This window comes from Brachycentrus maculatus, unplaced genomic scaffold (genome assembly GCF_059751285.1).
Source record: "Brachycentrus maculatus isolate JH-2025_06_01 unplaced genomic scaffold, ASM5975128v1 h1tg000139l, whole genome shotgun sequence".
Taxonomy (NCBI): domain Eukaryota; kingdom Metazoa; phylum Arthropoda; class Insecta; order Trichoptera; family Brachycentridae; genus Brachycentrus; species Brachycentrus maculatus.
The window spans coordinates 536,868-558,680 of NW_028280892.1; the positions used below are offsets into that span (position 1 = coordinate 536,868).

At 35.0% G+C, this 21,813-nt stretch overlaps 1 protein-coding gene across 1 annotated transcript in view; it reads left to right on the forward strand.

The window, feature by feature from the left end:
* Positions 1 to 1,072: 1,072 nt before the first annotated feature.
* Positions 1,073 to 21,813, forward strand: part of LOC148309091 (DNA-dependent protein kinase catalytic subunit-like) — a 67,915-nt gene continuing 47,174 nt past the window's right edge. Inside the window, exons 1-15 of the mRNA XM_088260590.1 lie at positions 1,073 to 1,542; positions 1,622 to 1,815; positions 4,825 to 5,011; positions 5,648 to 5,742; positions 6,634 to 6,784; positions 8,431 to 8,645; positions 9,765 to 9,998; positions 10,933 to 11,097; positions 12,128 to 12,358; positions 13,054 to 14,074; positions 15,125 to 15,327; positions 16,359 to 16,530; positions 17,058 to 18,568; positions 19,894 to 20,138; positions 21,128 to 21,297. Of these exons, the coding sequence (XP_088116716.1) occupies positions 1,410 to 1,542; positions 1,622 to 1,815; positions 4,825 to 5,011; positions 5,648 to 5,742; positions 6,634 to 6,784; positions 8,431 to 8,645; positions 9,765 to 9,998; positions 10,933 to 11,097; positions 12,128 to 12,358; positions 13,054 to 14,074; positions 15,125 to 15,327; positions 16,359 to 16,530; positions 17,058 to 18,568; positions 19,894 to 20,138; positions 21,128 to 21,297 (4,927 nt within the window). The 5' untranslated portion in view covers positions 1,073 to 1,409. The remainder of the gene's footprint in view (positions 1,543 to 1,621; positions 1,816 to 4,824; positions 5,012 to 5,647; positions 5,743 to 6,633; positions 6,785 to 8,430; positions 8,646 to 9,764; positions 9,999 to 10,932; positions 11,098 to 12,127; positions 12,359 to 13,053; positions 14,075 to 15,124; positions 15,328 to 16,358; positions 16,531 to 17,057; positions 18,569 to 19,893; positions 20,139 to 21,127; positions 21,298 to 21,813) is intronic.

Genomic DNA, 21,813 nt, shown 5'->3' on the forward strand with positions numbered 1-21,813 from the left:
TTATTTGATTTTCTTCTATAAGCGACGCTACCAGTTATATTATTTGAAATAAAAATAAAAATTGTAAGCGGTACACTGCCCCTTCAATAAAGAATTTGTTTCGCTTTCAGGGGTGGCTTAACCAAGTAACTGGTACGGATACACGAACACAGCCCTAAAAAGAACATAAAAACTAGTAATACGTAAAAATGTTAGATCAAGTAAGTCAGGAGAGACAGGTCAAAACACATTCGCTATGTTAGCTGTTCCCCGTTAATGCTCTTGCCGTATAGGATTCATGTAACAAGAAAAGGAGCTTTGGAAAACAATAATGTAGTTATCGAATCTAAAGGAAACATCGCAGAGGAAACATGGCGTCCACGTAGAATACGAAGAAGAGCATGTAATTGATGACTTTATCGAAGGTATTCTAAATCTGCTAAATAATACATAATTTAAAATACATGGGGCTCATGTGAAATAGTGTAACAGTTCGTGCCTAGATATCCAGCAACTCAAGTACTCAAGGAGTGTATATAATGGAAAGTCGAAGTTTTTAAAAAGAACTGGGGTTACGTTTAGGTTTTACAGACACCGCATTCAATGCTATGAAGGCTGTCTGAAGATCGAATTTCTTTTTAGTGTAAACTTAGGGTCTCCTATGTAATGCCTGGATTATACTTTTTCTCTTATATTCCTATAAAACCGTTCAGAGACCTATTGGTACTTAATTGTTTGACTTAGTGAAAAACGAGGAAATACGGCGCAGGACGCTGGAATCCGTGGTTATAACTATTTAAAAGATTTATCGTTAGTTTTCGATTGAACAATGGGATGCAGACTTAACTTTAAGAGAACGCAAAGCAGCTGACAGCAAACGCAAATTTTCCGACGACGGTTTTGGTTGTCATTTTCCCTTTCGTAATTCCGAATGCATTTATCTCACACGAAAATACCGAACGCAGATGTAGTTTTTGTATGGGATTCATGCGATCCTGGTATTCGGAATTCTGAAAGAGAAAAACGCCGGCGGATCCTTGCGTATGTAGGCAGACTTACTTCAAAAACAGCTGTCGGAGCTGTCATTTTTTGTAAAAAACAATACAAAATATAATCTACAAGTTGATGAAATCTGTTTTTATTAAATTCTTGTACAAACATGTACCGGCTCACCGGCTAATGAGGCTGGACAATTTTTAGCAAGGTGTTTTGATATTCCAGTACTACGCATATTTTTTATCTACATATTTCGTTTTATCTGTATGTTATCTATTGTTAATGTGGTTAATATTGCACTGTGTGAACATATTTATTTCGGCATTCAGTAAAATACGTGCATTGGAAATAGCGGGCAAATCTCACAACTATATTATGCCAAACTTTACTAAAATATTTATTTGATATATTAGTGCATTTAAAAAAATAAAAACATGACTGAAAATCAGGCTTGGTTATGTTGTTTGAATGAAGCGCTGTTAAAAAAAGACGTTAAAAATGCCGAGAGGGTTATTTTGAACATATCCTCATATTTTGGAGAAGGAAACCTCACTCAATCAGAAATTGGTAATATTTATATTTATGATTCAATTTGGTTTTCCTAACGTATAGAAGAAGCGTGATTAAACTTTGTTTTTTTTTTCAGATACAGCAATATTGCATCTGTTTAGCAAATCATCATTCCTAAATTTAAATTTCAAAGGCTTGCCCAATTTCATTGACAGTGTTTTTACAAAAAATGAGTTTGAGAAAGCTGTCTGTGAAATATTTACTCTCTTTTCTTCTCTACTGGATAGTTTTGTTACAAAACTTGATGAATATGTAGAAGACATTATTGTGGTAAGCATTCTTTTATTTTCAAATGATAACAAATTACATATGAAAGTAATTGATAAATTTTCAGATTTATATGCATAAGAATACAACCTATGTACATTCTTACTCTCTGTCAAATAATTATTTTCGATCGAGACTAAAAGAGTGTCCGTGATACTAACCATGGGAGTTTCTGGGTTCGAGCCCGTGCTAAATTTTTAATAGGGGTTGCCCAAAAACTTTTTCCCAGACCAAATATTATTGTAGAAATACCCCAACAGTCAATCTGCAATCCTTTTAATCTCGACTTGGAGGCCCGTTATTGCATTTCCTATATCTAAATTTGCAGAGAATGGTGATTGTGGGGTATATGGAGAGTTGTCATTAGCAACCATTTTATTTTTTAAGTCTCGTTTTAAGTGGGTTTTTTAAGTCATGTTTATATATATATAACGTGGTAATATTTTTCTTTATAAATTGGGTGTAAATAATATGTAAAGTGGGTGTATAATAATAAAATAAACAATGTGTTGCTTTGTTATTAAAGTTTATTCTTAATTTATCTTTATAATAACTTTATATCTATCTATCTATCTATCTATCTGATTCTGACAGTTAATAATATTATCGGAAGTCTTTTGTTTTATTCTGAGCGACGCATGCGGCATCTGGTGGTAGAACTGTTTTATGTAGGTACTTTTTGTAAGTACTTAATAAAATGTATAGGTAGGTACCTAGTTATTTTATTACATCTCCCCCCTTGGGGATGAAAATTCATAGTAAAATTTTCACTCGTCCTCCGGATCATCTTCTTGTATAAGTTTAGTGATATGATAAAGTTTTTTTTTTTTTTTTTCTTTCTTTCTTTTTTCCTTCTTTTTTTTCTTTCTTGTTTTTTTTTTCTTTCTTTCTTTTTTTTTCTATTCAGATCTCTTAAAGTATCTTCTAATATAACCAAATGTACAACTTTTAATTGTTCATCTGAATTTTCATTCGATTCTAAAACTGGATTCCGGCTTAGACAATCTACTTCTAAATTCTTCTTTCCTGGAGTATATTTTATTTCATCTTTCGTAGAAGTTTTTTCTACTTTATTTTTATTTTCATTTTTCAAGCACTGTTTCTGTGTTATTTGTATGTCTTCATTTTTATTCTGATCTTTTGAAATATCTTCTAATTTAACCAAATTTACAACTTTTAATTGTTCATCTGCATTTTCATTCGATTTTAATACTGGATTCCTGCTTAGACAATCTACTTCTAAATTCTTCTTTCCTGGAGTATATTTTATTTTATCTTTCGTAGAAGTTTTTTCTACTTTATTTTTATTTTCATTTTTCAAGCACTGTTTCTGTGTTATTTGTATGTCTTCATTTTTATTCTGATCTTTTAAAATATCTTCTAATTTAACCAAATTTACAACTTTTAATTGTTCATCTGCATTTTCATTCGATTTTAATACTGGATTCCTGTTTAGACAATCTACTTCTAAATTCTTCTTTCCTGGAGAATATTTTATTTTATCTTTCGTAGAAATTTTTTTCACATGATTTTTATTTTTAATTTTATCACTAGTTCTTAAATTTCCACGTCTTCTTTGATTATCTTCTAATCGTTTTCTTTTATCATCTTCTAATTTTTCTCTCTCACTCCGAACATATTGTAGTAATTGTTTTAATACATCTAATGTTTCATAATCCATTTCCAATTAACAAAATTGTCGTTTTATAACGTGGTAATATTTTTCTTTATAAATTGGGTGTAAATAATATGTAAAGTGGGTGTATAATAATAAAATAAACAATGTGTTGCTTTGTTATTAAAGTTTATTCTTAATTTATCTTTTTAATAACTTTATATCTATCTATCTATCTATCTACTATCTGATTCTGACAGTTAATAATATTATCGGAAGTCTTTTGTTTTATTCTGAGCGACGCATGCGGCATCTGATGGTAGAACTGTTTTATGTAGGTACTTTTTGTAAGTACTTAATAAAATGTATAGGTAGGTACCTAGTTATTTTATTACATATATATATATATACATATATATATATATATATATATATATATATATATATATATATATATATATATATATATATATATATATATATATATATAATAATATAATAAAACCCTTATCCGCACCCCAATGGTGCAAAGGGCACTGTGTCATATAAACGCAGTGTTATCTTGATCGTTTACGCATGAAGGAAAGGTGATCAGCCCTCCGCTTCAGGTACCAGTCCAGGGTAATATTAAATAAATATAACAGTGAAAAAATCACTTTTATTTTACCCCCCTTGGGAATCGAACCCGGGACCTACAGAATGGTAGCAGAGCGTGCTGACCATTACACTACGGAGGCGGACTATATATATATATATATATTTATATATATATATATATATATATATATATATATATATATATATATATATATATATGTATATATATATATATATATATATATATATATATATATATATATATATATATATATATATATATATATATATATATATATATATATATATATATATATATATATATATATATTGTCATAGGCTGGTTTAAGTGATCACTTTACACATGTGTAACATTCACCAATTCTACCCATTATTGACCACCACACTACTCAAATTCTTGGAAGTTCTATATATATCAACCAATTTCGAAACGTTGTTATTGAATCACTAGAACTTCATTAGAGACATCTATTGGTGAGATTCCATTTTCCATCTTTGATGAGATGTCAAAAAAAAAATATGAAAAATAACTTCTATAATTGGAGATAATCTAGATTTGTGAACAAGTATTTGGACACACTCAAAATGTTGTAAAATTATATTTTTGCCAGTGTCCTTTACTAAGACCTAAATTATATTGTTTACCCCCACACAGGCTATGCCTTTGTGGGATCTTTTTATGTATTTATATTTTATTCATATTTTTTTGTATTTGAATTTATGTCATGTTTGTATAATGCAAAATAATTTAAAATAAAGAAGAATATTTATGCGTATAGGCTTGTCTCAAAGTGATGAAAAGCGCTTGTGGAGTCAAGATGAAGGAGAAAAGCCTCGTGACGATAACATCCGTTATAGAGGGACCATGGAAGGATCATCTGGAGCCGCTGGTAACCTTACTTGTAAACCAAGTGTCTAGGAGATTGGATAAACCAACTATATTGGCTCGGCAGTTGCATATTATTGGTCAGTATCAAATAAATAAAGCGAATACCATAATAAAATGATACCATGATGAAAGTAGACTGAATGCAGTCGACATGCGATCTCTCAGAAGAATGTGCGACAAAACAATGTATGATAGATGTGCGAATAGTGAAATAAGGAAGGAATGCAAAGCTGAGATAAGCATTATTGATAAAATTAAGAAAGATGGTTGAGATGGTTTGGACATGTGTTAGTGGGAAAAGAAGCAGAGGAAGACCGAGAAAAACATAGCACGATCAGGTATGCCAAATACTTGAATGTGGTCAGGTTAGGAGTCGTAACAATCGGCGGGTATGTATGAGGAGATGCATGAACGTGGAAGAGGCGAAGAATGTTTGCAAAGACAGAGAGTTAGTTTTTAATAAAGCTAATACCTAAGCGACTTATACAAAGACATGGGCTGTTCGACGTATGAGGAGCTGAAGAGGACTTCCGAAAATAGGCGAGAATGGCGAAGGAGAAGTCATCTGTTGCTACAGACGAATCCGCAGAATTGGTCTGTAGCAACAGATGACTGTCTGACTTAACTAGGATAGTACACGTTTTAAATCAGAAAAAACGTCATTCTAAAATGCAAAAGAAACATAAGGACTCATGCTTTGTTTGATTCCACAGGGACCTTATGCCAACGGTATCCGGAACTTATGGAAGCTCACTCTGACATAATATTAAGATCTTTGTTGATCATTCTGCAAGAAGACAAGGCTAAGGTAAATATGGTGTCATAAATACAATGGTACACTGAAATGTAATAATTTTGTAATGTTAGCTCTAGTAAGTATCTGAAAATGAGAAAAAAAAATACATCCCAGGTAGCCACAATAGTTAGCGTAGCGACACTATTGCCGCGTAGAACGATCTGTGTACTACTAACTTGCTATGACATGCGCATATACGCAAAGCACTTCACGCACTCACACACTGAGAAATGTTTGTGTATTGGTGATTTTATCCCTAATTTTTTCACAAATTATTCATGTCCGTCGTTGCAAATGAATAGCTTATACATTTATGTAATACGTAATTGTATTACGGAGGCATACAAAAATTCTGAGCCCGTATCTATTTAAACCTTATGTATTTTATATTGATTTTCTCATTTTCAAAGTCGAGTTGTAGTAATTACATATTGTTCACTCCTTTCAACAACGTCATACATCAAAATCTACAATTTTCAGTTGTGCATGTTTTTGGAATGCCCAGAAAATGTACTGTATCCCAGCAAAAGCGGCATATTTTTAACATAATATTTACCCGCTACAGGACAGAAAGTGTTGTTTTTGCGTTTAAAAATATAATGAAATGTTTTAAAAATAAATATCACAACACATCTTTTTTGGTAAAACCTGAATGTTTTTTCTCCACTTGAAATATATTTAGTATATTCAAAAAAAAAATTAAACAATACCTTTTCTTCGAAATGCAAAAACATCACTTTCTGCCCTGTAAAAATATGCCGCTTTTGCTGGGATATAGTACATTTTCTGGGCATTCCAAAACATGTACAGCTGAAAATTGTCAATTTTTGATATATGACGTTCTTGAAAGGAGCGAGCGATATGTACACAATATTGATCGATGTATTTCTTGTTGTTGAACAGTTACCTTTTCCTGTTATGGAAGGATGCTTCGCTGGACTGTCTGGGTATATGCAGATGTCCGATCTAGAACCTTCCATGGCCCAAATAGTTTACAAAGGCCTATATGACTTTTCTGATCCTAGAGAGCAACACAGGAGAGGTTTCGCCAGAGGTAATTATTATTTATATATCGCTCACTCCTTTCAAGAACGTCATAAATAAAAATCATCAATTTTCAGTTGTGCATGGTTTCGGAATGTCCAAAAAATGATCTATATACCAGCAAAAGAGGCATATTTTTAACTTAATATTTACCCGCTACAGGGCAGAAAGTGTTGTTTTTGCATTTTGAAGAAAAGGTATTGTTTAATAATTTTTTTAAATATACTAAATATTTTTAAAATGGAGAAAAAACCTTCAGGTTTTACCTAAGAAAATCTGTTGCACAGTAAAAAGTTCAATAAGTGGCTTGATATTTCTTTTTAATACATTGTATTATATTTTTAAACTTTAAAAACGTTCTCCTGAAAAATCAAGTTTTTTGATTGATGACATTCTTGAAAGGAGTGAGCGATATGTATATATTTTAAATGAATAAATAGTTAATGGCCGTTAAGAACTCTTAACAAATTATGCATCAGATTGACCCCTTGATTATTCGTTTTTTGTCAGAAATGTGGTCAGTCCTGTGCTTCAAATTCTTAGATCTAGGAGTGGAATGTATTTGAATAGGGGAACAGATGATGTAAATCAGTGGTTCTCAAAAAGGTCCTTACGAACCCCCAGGGGTACCCGAGATGTTTCAGGGGGTCCGTGGAAAATTAAAATTGATTTGGGGCCTCCTGAACAACATCAGGGGGTGCATGCAAGGTTTAATATAAAATAAGAAAATTGTGAAACATTTTTATTAGTATGGAGTTATAATAAATAACAATGAATAAATTATTAGCTAATTTAAAAACGTATATCATCAATGGTAATAATGCCATCTTCCTCACTCTTTTAATAATTTTTAATCTGGAGTAAGACTGAACGGGCAGAAAATACTTCTTCAATAAAATGTTTTTTTTTTTTATTTTATTTTTACGTCACCTTTTTCCTATCATTCAAGACATCAATGTGAAATTTGTAATTTTTTTACTATGCATTTATGTAGTTTTTTACCCAGGGCCCGTAGGCAAGTTTTCACTATGAAAATGGGCCAAAAGAGTTTGGGAACCACTGATGTAAATGAAAGAAATCAAGGTTAAAGGACATTACTGCTCTATGGAAAAAAGAGCAGAGTAAAAATAGAAGGTGGAAAAAGGAAAACAGCATGCTAGGGCTAGGGCACTCAGGGCGTATAAAATTATTCATATTCACTTATTTAAATTTGTCCGATTTGTCTTTAGTTTCAAAGTAAGTTCTTATTTCGCATGAATTATTAGTCAATTAGTGCAAAACATTTTGCATGTTTTGAATCGAATAAGGTAGCGTATCCAACAAAGTCAACAATGCATCAAGATTTTGATTGGCTGAAATATACATATAGTCCGCCTCCGTAGTGTAATGGTCAGCACGCTCGGCTACCGTTCTGGAGGTCCCGGGTTCGATTCCCAGGGGGGGTCAAATAAATATAAGTGATTTTTTCACTGTAATATTAATTCAATATTACCCTGGGCTGGTACCTGAAGCGGAGGGCTGGTCACCTTTCCTTCATGTGTTAACGATCAAGATAACACTGCGTTTATATGAAGCAGTGCCCTATACACCATTGGGGTGCGGATAAGGGTTTGCAAGACAAGTACAATACAATTTAATAATGAATTATTTTTTCAGAGGCCCTGAATCTAATTTCCAAACACGGCGCTGTATTTGCAAGTCACCTTTGCGAAGATTTGCTCTACTGGCACCCTTTGCTGGTGAAGTGGATCAACCAAGCCAATATTGATGACAGAGTGGCGGGCTGTCGGGCTATATTCTCCTTGTACGAGAATGTTGCCGCCCATCTGGTGAGCCGGGGGCCTTGTGAGATAACGCATAAAGTTCTGGAGGTAAGTACTTTTATTTTTGAGGCATCTAATATATCTTGATATATCAAGTTTCCGCCAAATGATGCGATCCGACACTTTAACCTGTGAACCGGGCGGGACGTATAAATACATAAAATGTTAAAACTATCGGGTATAGGTAGAACATATCGCTCACTCCTTTCAACAACATCATAAATAAAAAAAAACTTGATTTATCAGGAGATCGTTTTTAAAGTTTAAAAATATAATACAATATATCAAAAATAAATGTCAAGCCACTTATTGAACTTTTTTCAAGCAAGAGATCTTTTTAGGTAAAACCTGGTTTGAAAAAAAGTTTGTGAAAAAAGGTTTTTTCTCCATTTGAAAAATATTTAGTATATTTAAAACAATAATTAAACAAAACCTTTTCTTCAAAATGCAAAAACAACACTTTCTGCCCTGTAGCGGGTAAATATTAAATTTAAAATATGCCTCTTTCGCTGGTATATAGTAAATTTTCTGGGCATTCCAAAAACATGCACAACTTATAATTGACGATTTTTGATTTATGACGTTCTTGAAAGGAGTGAGCGATATGAATACGTCCTGTAAATATAAGTTGCGCCCTGGAATGGGCGGGATCTATATTTTCCAAAACAAAGGTAATTAGTCATCCATACATGTCTCCACGTGAATTAAGACACTGAGGGAATCAGCATCGTTTCACTATCGAGAGTGGTGGACGTGTTCTGGGTGAGCAGTGACAGTAACGTACTTACATGTACCTACCTTTTTACGTATTATATATTATTTACTTATATTTCTACCTTTTTATTCTAGAATACATTTTTTTAAGTATCCATCAAAATTCGATGTTTCCATTTTTTTGTTAGTATTCTTTTCTAATTGTTTATGTTTTGTATTTTCCTCTGTGATTTATATATAAATAAACAAAAAAAACATATATTTCAGTCTTTTCATTTATTTCAATCATAAATAACGTACTGACACCTCCTAGTGAGAGAGTTCGAGCCTGTTGTATGTTGCGTAATTAAAAAATGAAATCCCCGGTTAACAGGTTAATGAAATTCATATTTTTCCTTTGGTGTCTCATATTAGCGATACATAATTGACTCAATTTCGCAACCATTGTTCCAGTACCTCATGGGTTACTTCCGTTCCTCGCTGCAGTCGTCAAGCGGGCAGCGCGCGTGGAGCCACGAGGCTCGCGTCGCGCTGAAGGGGTTCGCGCTGGTGAGCTCCGCCTGCCGGGAGCTCCTGGGGCCGGGGGCCTTCGCCAGCGTGGCCGCCAGCCTCGCGCAGAGGGCGCTGCTCACCCACCAGGAGAGGGCGGACGGAGATGCGGAGGATGAGATGGTGGACGTTGAAGAGGTCCATATGATAATATTTTGTTTCCTCAATAAATTGTGTCTTTATATATCAAAAGCAACTACATATGTCTATAATCGCCGAACTGTATAAAAAGACTTTGGTTCTGATTAACATTAAGGCCTTACTTGCAAACACAGAATTCAATCACTGCTCGACTACCATAGAGGTCACACGTCTCTTCACGCCCAATTTTTTTAAAGAATGTTTATTGTTTTTTTGTTGTTGTGTTTTTAACTCCTTACCTTTCAATAACTCTTTGTAATAAATTATATAATTATTTCGAAGAAAAACTAATTTTTTCAATGCAAAAACAATGTTTTAAGAAAAAAATCAATTACTTAAAATGTTACCTGGATTTAGAGAAAATTAAGTTGCGACTTTACGAATACTCAGCCTTAAAGCATTATATTTTTTATGTATAAATATAATTTTGATAAATGTACAGAAATGTTGGATGGGAGGAACTTATAATACCTTGAACCTTATCGAAACAGTTCAAAGTACAATCATTAGTTATTTTAAAAAGAAAAAAAAACTATCCAACAAATTTAATATTTTCAACATTCCCAAAAAGTCCCAAAAGTAGTATTCCATTAAGAAAAACGGCAATTCTTGAACTAAAGGGTGAAAAATACTTGAATCTAAAGAAAAGTTCATCTTCGAGATACCAATACCAAAATGCAATACCAAACAATTCCAACAGAACTTTGAATATTTGTGATCCAAATATTTTCCTACAGATATAAGAAAAAATTAAGACATTAAAATGCTAAAAAATGATTTAATAAACAAAAAGAAAAAAATAGAATACAGTAAATAATTCCGCATAAATAAATGATGAACTAAAAATACCTTATTTGTGATAATACCTTGTTTTTACATGCAAGATGTTTTTTCAAATTATTAAATAATATATGTTTGTTTTTTTTCTTAGTTGTGCCATCACGTGGAGGCTCTTGCAGTAATAGGTTCTATGGCGGAAGAGAGTTTGTTCCTGCTACTAAAAATACTGATAGCTGACTTTCCAAAGTGTATGCCGCACAGACATTACCTGATCATAAATGCTGTGAAGAAGTCTCTGCCCGGAATAAATATGGAGGTATTTTTTTATTATCTATTTAACTTTCAAAACTGACAAAGGATTTAACCTTAGAACGGGGCTACTTGAACTTCAATGTGTTACTTGAGCCCAGTACAAAAAAAATATTTAGATCTGTATTTGGTCTACAATAATGTATCGGCATGATTCATCGTTTCCCTGACAGGTGACACTTATTGTCACAATACGTTCATTATTGTAGACCAAATACAGATTTAATTTTTTTTTGTACTGGGCTCAAGTAACACATCAAAGTTTAAGTAGCCCCGTTCTACGGTATCATTTTGCTTCAGTCATTACATAATTATCAACATTTTTTTAATCAAAAGATGTTATGTGATCAAATTTGCTTGATGTGTTTCTGTGTTATGGATCTTGTAGTTTTATGCTCGTTACCATAAAGTGTGTTAATTGTGGTTTGTGGATTTTGCTGTGAGGTACTTTCTTGTGTGAGAGTAATTCTTAAATGGATATATAAGGTTAGTTTTATCATACAGTTGTTTGAAGATTTCCTCTGTGGGAGTCAAAACCTATTAAATCTTTAAACAATATAGTTCATCCATCTCTTCATTGCTTCTGGACTCCTTGCATATATGTATGACATATCTTTCAATAATAATAACAAAATTAGATAATTTATATAGTGCCATTTTCGTAAAATACTACCTCAAGGGCGCTTAGTGCTTTTTCTCAGCATCTTTTTAATGTATCCACACCATTTATGACTTTTTTTTTTTTAAATATGGAATGGCGTTGCACATGTAATACAATGCATTTGCCAATGTCAAGTTAATTGAATTCTTACTTATAAAATATGATAGACTATAAATTATAAAGATAAACTATAAATTTATTGCATTTAATTTCAGAAAAACAACTAACAGTCTGTACAAAATTGGGTTCCTGCTCGCCAGGATGAGATGGATATCTGTAGGGAGGGGAATAAGCGGGGCCAGAGATTAATATTCTCTTATTTTATACTAATTTTTCACAATGTCAGTGGCAATAAAGTAAATGATATTTCTTCCAGGGTTTGATATCCTTCTTCATCAAAGAGTCGTGCAGCCACGCCATATCTCTCTCACTGGAAGCCAGCAGTGATGCTCCGAATCGTAGTTCCGACCCCTCCAACTGGACGTACGAGACATTTATGCCTCTGTGGAAAGGAATATTGGAAGTCAAGTCTGCTTTCCAGTGCTATATGGAATCCGTAATGAAAATTTTACCTACTCTGGATCTTACAACCAGAGTTTTATCTATGGTACAGTATTATTGTTAAAATGTTATTGTTATGGTACAGTATTGTTACAGTAAACGATCAGGTATGCCAAATACTTGAAAGCGGTCAGGTTAGGAGTCGAAACAATCGGCGGGTGTGTATGAGGAGATGCATGAATGTGGAAGAAGCGAGGAATGTTTGCAAAGACAGAATGGTGTGGCGTGATGGTTAGTTAGTTTTTTAAAAAAATATTGTTGTTAAATTCAAAAAATACCTTTCAATAACTCTTGTTTTCAAAACCAAATAAATATTTTGAAGAAAACCTAATTTTTTCAATGCAAGAACGTTGTTTTAAGAAAAAATCATATTTGTAAAATGTTACCTAGATTTAAAGAAAATAAGGTTTGCGACTTAACGAATACTTGACCTTAAGACTAATTAAAACTAAACACTATCTATTTATTGAAAAATGTTGGCATTGTGAGTTTGAGTAGGAAGTGGATATTTTGTGTATTGATAGGCAGTTATAGATTTCTAATAATTGAAGGGATCCCCTAACACATAAACACTCCGCATTTCACTCTTATTAACTGATTAATGATTGGTTTTTCTGTACAGTTCTTTTTCCTTTCATTCATCACAACATATAAATTCCTTTTAATCTTTCTTTATACTTCTATGCATCATCAGTGTTAATATTTTAATATGCAGTTTAACATTATGTTCTCCTTTTTTAGGCTGAATTAGAAAATGAAATCAATGCTGAACTGGAAACCCTAGAACTGCCCGTAAACCAGCAGAGCTATAGGATGTTCACAAACATTTGCGACCTGACTGCTGCTGTAATGATGCTTCCTACATCTCTCGAATGGAGTAGGCCATGGTTGGCTCCGGCTCTGAGTTTGGTAACCAAGGAACTTCAGCTCCGACCTACGCTAACCGGGTACTTGAAGATAGCTCACGCTGTAATGAAGAATGTCGCAAGTCTCGGAGTGATCGAAGACGGCGAATCTTCAGAGAGTGATGCTGGTAACGAAAGCAGAGAGATTAGGAGAAACATTCTCCATTTGTTGAGGAGCATATCGATCACCAACTGCAGTGGGGTTCATCAGCTCCGTTCTGCTCTTGTAGCTCTTCATGCTCCCGCGCAACTGCTGGACCAAGAACTAATCCAAGTTGCTACGGATGCTTTCCAGGTAGTTTTACGTGTCGGTAAAACTAACCTCGATCTAGTCTCCAACGCCTTGGATATTTTAGACAAATGGGATTCTATCATCGACAGAGACGAGTTTAGACCATTGTGTTTGAAGATTTTACCCACGCTGAACGAATATCTGTGCTCCTCTGGTACATCCGACAGCAAGGTGCTGGACAGTGATAGCAACAGTGCCGTCAGTAGCTACATGTACAAGAAGCGAAGACTGCTCAACGAAGGCACCAGTCCTCAGTTGGCCATGCTGCAAAACAAAATAATGCTCTTTCTTGGTAAAATGGACTCTTCCACGGTAAAGGCTTTGACAAGTTGTTCTTCGCCGTTTGAAGAAGATCACCCCGACGATGCGGAAGAAAAATCCTTAACTGACCTGACGGAAAGGCTTAAAATCTCACTGCCTTGTCCGGTGCAACACAAACTGGATATTTACTTGGACTCTCTGATAGCGCGCATGAAGGATCTCGCTCTTAGCTGCACAAACAGGGATACGCGTATCACAGCTTGCCAGGCCTTGCATTCCACCATACTTGTCATGTATGGCACAAGTAAGTCACTTCACCATTTTTAATAATTTAATTAGAAATACAAATCCATACATTTTTTTGGAAAATATCCCACTAACACTTCATAAGAGAAACTTAGTGATGACATGATTATCACTAAGTTTCTCTTATGAATGAAAAAATGGGAAAGTAATATAATTTATATTTGAAGCACCAACTTTGTGATTTTCCATTTTATAATTAAAATATAACTTTTTTTGAAAATCACTATGTATAAAATTTGTTCTTCTTCTTCTCCGTCTTATTCCTCATTGCTGAGGGTTGTGACCCTTGCAGAGGCAATGACTCTTCTCCAGTTATCCCTTGACTGCGCTGCACGTAGCGCTCCAACCACTGAGGTGCCTGCTGCTGCCTTAATTTGATCAGTCCATCGTGTGGGGGATCTTCCTCTCCCTCTCTTTCCCTCCAGGCTACCGATCACAACTAGTCGTTCCAGGCTATCCTCGTTGAACTGGAAAATCCGTCGGAATTTATAGTGATTTTAAAACAAAGTTACATTTTAATTATATTATGGAAAAGTGATGTTTATGAAATATGGTATTATTCCTAAGACATTACATGTAACTACTCAGAATCGGTCTATTTTACAATACGGGATTATTAGATAGGGTGCTACGAGTGACAAGTGATCACTATTCAATAATGTTAATTTTGTACAAAAATCAATAATGCATATATGTAATACTTAAAGTTTAAAAACAGACTTCCATACAAGAAATATTAATTTATTGTTTCGGCATTAGCCTTGTGGTAAGACATGTTACAATGATTAAAGAAAACACTTCGTTTTTTACCACTTGAGTTTTATTATAGACTACATGTTTCAGAAGTTAAACTTCCATCATTCAGGTCTGATGTTGTTCATTCATCAACATGTAGTCCATAATAAAACTCAAGTGGTAAAAAACGAAGTGTTTTCTTTAATCATTATTAAATATTAAAATCAAATTGCTACACTACAGAGACTAATGAGATGTGTTTAGTTCCCCTTGTTACTGCAGACCCTCTGACACTAACAGTATTTCTCCTCAGATGTGTCCCTGCCCTTGTCCGGTAGGGGAGCTCTATCGGCAACTCTCTCCGACCTGACCGTGGCCATGGTAGCCTTGTCAGCCGACACGGACAGTACAGTCGCGGCCATGTTCGAGCCGTTACTGACGCAATCCTGCCACTGGTTCTCCGCCCCCATCAACTCGGGTACCAGGGAAACAGAGAACTTCCTGTCTGCACTCATAGTAAGCAATTATAATATAAAGATTTTTGAAGATCGGCAGCAAAATTATTAATAAATAAAACTTGTGGGCGACCCATCATGACATATGGGATCGAATACAGAGCGGACACCGCAGTAACAAAAACACGCTCAGAGTGTCAGAAATGAAAACTTCAAGGAGCATATCGCTCACTCCTTTCATCAATGTCATTTATCAAAAAAATTGATTTTTCAAGAGATCGTTTTTAAGGTTTAAGAATATGATGAAATTTATTAAAAATAAATAAAATATCAAGCCACTTGTTGAACTTTTAACTGTGCAACAGATCTTTTTTGGTAAAACCTGAATGTTTTTTCTCTATTTCAAAAATATTTACTTTATTTAAAAAAAAAATAAACAATACCTTTTCTTCAAAATGCAAAAACATCACTTTCTGCACTGTAGCGGGTAAATATTAAGTTATAAATATGCTGCTTTTGCTGGGATATAGTACATTTTTTGGGCATTCCGAAAACATGCAAAACTGAAAATTGTCGATTTTAGATATATGACGTTGTTGAAAGGAGTGAGCGATTTGTAGCAAGGGTCTACTAGATAGAATAAGGAACACCAGGATTAGAAAAATATGCGAGATCGAACATGTCGTTAGGTGGGGGAAGACAATGAAGAAAACAATGGTATGCGCGTGTGAGGAGAATGGAACCATCCAGACTCCCCCACATCGCCTACACGGCCAACCCCATGGTCGACAACTCCCGGGCAGACCACCAAAGAGATGGATTGACAGCTGGGAATCGACTTCAAGAAGATGGAAGTCTGAGCATACCGGGGTTTACGACCTGGCATTTGCCCGTCTTAAGTGATCATATTATACACTAGTATAACATTTACAATTCTGCCTATTATTGAACATCCATATTGCATTAATTTTTTGGATGCAATGGTCTTTTTCAATAATTCAGCGGCATTTTAACTTATGTATTTTTAAGACCTCATATGAGGGCTCAATTTAAAAGAGGGTTAAAGAATTAATTTGCTTTTCTTTAATTCAGAAAGGTGCCTTCCACCCTTCTAACAGTTCTGTGAGGGAGAAGTCCTGCCTGGCTCTGAGGGAGTTTGTGGCCTGGACGGTGAAGCAAGCTACTGACGAGCAGCTCCAGAGGCTGCCCAGTGGGGCCGCTGCCGTCTTGCGGTCCATCTGTCAGATGGCTCTCCATCCGGACCGTGAGTGCTGCCGCTTAAATATAATATGATTTTTTATCCATGTAATGTCTAAACAATAGATAACATTAGCTAACGCATTGTTGTCGGGCGATTTTTTCATCAACCCCGACCCTAATTGTACTCAGACAGTCTGCTGTCCGAACCTCAGCATATTAATCACAAGTTCTCATCTGTACAATGTTTTTTGTCGTCTCTCGCGCTCTACCAAAAATAAACAAATAGAACGCTTATAAGCGTCTCCCGCTCTCTACCAACAGTATATAAAAAAAAACACTTTTCAGCTTTACCTGCAAACAATGTGCTCAGATAGTTCCAATGTTTTGGCAGGTTTTTATCTTCCTTTGACCCTCATTCATACTTGATGATGCATAGGGCACTGTAGCATTGAGTGTGGATGAGGGTCAACTAGTTTTTACTTGATCACTGATCCCATCAAGGCAAGGTGATCAGTCCTGCTCTTCAGAAGATGATTAGTTAGTCAATTTTATTTGTGATGAGGTATAAAAATTTTTTCTTTAATATTTCAGCCTATAGAAGGCGTGGTGCCTTCCTGATATTCAACAACGTCGCTTCCCAACTTTACAAAATAGAATCTGCCATAGACAAATTTCTCCCCGAACTTCTTTACACAACTGTCAAGAGTATGGAAAATTCCCCAATTCTTAATAAAGATGTACTTATCTACAAACAAGAGGCGATGAAAGCATTGCACATTATTTCAAAATGCTTACTGATGAAAACGGCTGTATTTAAAAAGAAGAACGCCGGTAGAAGAAAACCTCCCGATTTTGGAGAAGCTTGTCTCGAAGACATCGCCCTTTGGATGCTCAAACAGTCGACCAGTTGCCTGTGTTTGAAAACGGCCGATAAGCTGTTCAAAACATTTGTCGAAGTTGCAAAACAAGTTGACGGCTCCCGAAATTGTAACGTGTTCATTGATAACCTGATTAGAAATATCGGCTCAGATAAAGTTGTGGAAAATTATTTGCATTCATCGCATTTTTTTAATGAAGAAAGTCTAAAGCCTAAAAGAGTCGAAAATGCAATTAAGACACTTTTGCGACTGCTTTCCAACATGCATATTCACAATCAAATGGTGGAAAATGTTATCAAAACAAATTTGTTTGAACGTTTGCTGTACTTTAAAAGATTCGATGCTGAATTTTTGTCATCTTTTTATGAGAGTTGCGCCAATGTTACTCAAACCGACGCCATTGATGATTTGATCTTCAAAATAACTTGGAAAAGCTACCAGCTATTTCTCAGTCTCCCGATGGACTGTGCGAATGAATACACAAGTATATTTGATAGAGAGTTGATTTCTTGTTTTAGTTCAATAACGGCATGGATTTTGAATCCAGTCAAACTAAATATTTTACTGAGAAACATCAATGAATCAGATCTATGGAGTGTTGTGAAAATGACACAGGAATTTAAACAGCGTTTATCTGTGCAGCAGTGGAAAATGTTTGAAGAAAGTTTCCAGCACAGCCTCGAATCATACCAATTGGTCAAATTATTGTCTGAACTATCCACCAAAGAGTATTCCAAACAAGTCGCTTTTGACAATTTGAGATATGTTATCGATGTGATAATCACAATGGATTCTGAGAATATTTTTACTTATTTAAAGAACTGGAATTTGGATGACGTTTTAAAAAACATTTTCAATAACACCTTTGATTCTCCGGATTCCCTGAAATTTACTAATATGGACTCGGTGTCAAAAGAACATTTAATTCTCGTCATAGCTTTTGTGATAAATTCAAAAGCTGTATCGGTTCAACAGTTGATGGAATTATCAGTAAATGCAAGTATCGATGCAAACATCAAATTCACCAGAGAGAGGAATTTCTTCAAAGCGTTTGAAAAAGACATTCTTAAATTTTACATCTTGCATTATAAAGAATTTTTCAATGAACTGCAGTGCAGGTATAATTGTAATATTTACGCGATTGAAGATATGCTGCAATATTTAGTAGGAGAAAGGATATCTGATACAGAGTTTTTGGAAGCCCTTACTAACTTTTTGTCAATGGTAAGGATCTTTAATACTAGTTTACTCTATGTAATCGTTTTAGTACTGATATTTTTCTTATACACATATGCTTATTATCTATGTATGCTAAAATTAGTGAAGATTTTTTTTGCAAAAATGGTATTTTATTGTAGTGATTCAAGAACAATGTTTCAAAATTGGTTCATATAAATAGAACTTGAGAATTTGAGTAGTGTGGTTGTCAATAATGGGTAGAATTAGTGAATGTTACATGTGTGTAAAGTGATCACTTATACCAGCCTATGACGGTCGTCAGCCCTGTAAATGCCCAGACTTCCATATTCTTCTTCATCTTTCATGAGATGTAAAAAAAAAAGAAATATAGAATTTTTAAGCATTCAAAACATCGAATTGATGGGTCATCCGTCATATAGGCCTGATTTGGCACCCAATGATTTTTTCTTAGTACCGCGTATCAAAAATAAATTGCCAAGTCAACGTTTTTCGATGCCTGAAAAAGCGGTTGATACGTTGAAATCACATGTTTTGGAGATACCTCAATCGGACTGTAAAAAGTGCCTCGAAAGTGTATTGATCTTCAAGGAGAATATTTTGAATAGTAGTGTGGTTGTCAATAATGGGTAGAATTAGTGAATGTTACATGTATGTAAAGTGATCACTTAAACCAGCCTATGACGGTCGTCAGCCCTGTAAATGCCCAGACTTCCATATTCTTCTTCATCTTTCATAAGATGTAAAAAAAAAAGAAATATAGAATTTTTAAGCATTCAAAACATCGAATTGATGGGTCATCCGTCATATAGGCCTGATTTGGCGCCCAATGATTTTTTTCTTAGTACCGCGTATCAAAAATAAATTGCCAAGTCAACGTTTTTCGATGCCTGAAGAAGCGGTTGATACGGTAAATCACATGTTTTGGAGATACCTCAATCAGACTGTAAAAAGTGCCTCGAAAGTGTATTGATCTTCAAGGAGAATATTTTGAAAAACAATAAAGCCATTTTCTATCTCAAAACTTAAGTAGCAACCTACATAATAGATACTTACTTAGGAGATAGCTCAATCGGGCTGGAAAAAGTGCCTCGAAAGTGTATTAATCTTCAAGGAGAATACTTTGAAAAACGATGAAGCCATTTTCTATCTCAAAACTTAAGTAGTAACCTACATAATAGTACTTACTCAATAGATACTTACTTAGGAGATACCTCAATCGGACTGGAAAAAGTGCCTGCAAAGTGTATTGATCTTCAAGGAGAATACTTTGAAAAACAATAAAGTCATTTTCTATCTCAAATCTTATGTAGCAACCTACGTAACAGTACTTACTTAATTTTTTTTTGTAGGTATGGCCTCAGCTGATAGCCCGGCATTCTTTCCCTACCCTTCTTGGGCTTTATTCTCTCCTGGCAATAGTGCTTCCCTCTCCCCTGGATTTCCTAGGAAGACCAGACTGTGCAATGGCGACATGGCTCCTGGAACGTCTGGCCGACCCTGACGAGGACTTTAAATTGCAGACCAAGCTCATAGTCTTGCTGCCCACCTTGTGTCCTCCGGGTTTCAAAGAAACACACTATGATGAAGCTGTCATGTAAGTCTAACAGATTTTTTTTTATTGTTAAACCTTTAAGTGCCAGATGATATTAGTATGACTGATCTCAATGAGACATTGAATTTTTCAAGAAAATAAAACCTGATAGAATTATGTTTTTTATTTATTTATTCTGAAAAATTAATTAATATGTACAAATGTGTGTCCTGGGTTCGAATCCCGAAGTAGGCGGTCACTTTTTTCTGAGATATATTAGGTTGATGCATAAGTAATGTTGTATTTTTACGTAATCTCTGGCATATTTTTTTACCAACTGTGTTGTTCTTATCGTCCACCTCCGTAGCGCAGTGGTCAGCGCGTTTGGCTACCGTGCTGGAGGTCCCGGGTTCGATTCCCAGGGGGGTCAAAATAAATATGGCCGATTTTCACTCTCATATTTATTTAATATCACCCTGGACTGGTACAAGAAGCGTAGGGCTGATCACCTTGCCTTCATGCAATTAACGATCAAGATAACACTGCGCCACTACGATGCAGTGCCCTATGCGCCATTGGGTACGGATAAGGGTTAGAATGTTGTTCTTAATGTTGTTTTTATATCATATAAAGGAGGGTTTTTTCTAACATTTTATTCAGTTTACTAATAGCGGTTACGCTATATAGAGCCCTTGTGAATTTTTCAAATGTCAGAGAAAAGAGTGCATATTCGACACTTTTACTTTTTGAACTTGACAAAGGCCACAATGCAACTGAGGCAACCAAAAACATACGTGATGTGGACAGCAGAGTTCGATGTTCGAAGCAGTCAATGATGGTTTGCTAAATTCAGATGAGGGAATAATCAACAGCTAATGAAGAAAGATCGGTACGCCCTTCAACCATCGATAATGATGTACTGAAAGCCATGCTTGAAGCTGATCCCCTGACCTTCAGTACGGTGGCCGAGCGTGCTGACCATTACACTACGGAGGCAGACAAAGATGGTTAGTTAGTTGGTCAATATAATTGATTCAGTTTTATTTTTGCAGCAAAGCACTCAGCAGCGTCACATCGCTCCACTTCCCGCAGAAGAGTGATGAACTGGCTCTGTATACTCCGGAACGCTCAAATTATTTGTCGGCCTTCAAGTTTCTTCTGGAAGCCATGGCCAACTCCGGTTCCTACATTCTGCTGCAGACCGTGATACAGTGCTCATGCTGTAAGCATCCTGATTCTTATTATTTGTATTATTTTTTGACATCTCAACATAGATGAAGAAGGGTTGTGGTCCCGTGGTTAGTTACTGCATTGGATAAACACAATTGAAAATATCAATAATCACACAAAGCCAAGAACATCAGTCCTATACTTCTAGTGTCAGTCCAAGGTAGAGTGTCTACAACACTATGACTAAGATTTTCAATGTTTTCATTAAATATTACTCATGGATGTGCCAAATGTGTCGGGTTGTGGTCCCGTTGTTAGTGTCGCGGACTCTTAAGTCAGATTTTTTCGGTTCGAACCCACTCTACCACAATTTGATTCCTATTTCTAATAATGAGCCGTTTAGGCTCACAGAAATTGTATGAAATTGAAATATTTGTGTAAATAATAAAAAAACACAAATATTTCTCTTTTTTATTAAAAAATAGATAAATATGAAAGTCTGGGGATTTCCAGGCTTACAACCGTCATGGGCTGCTTTAAGTGATCACTTAACATACGTGTTTCTACC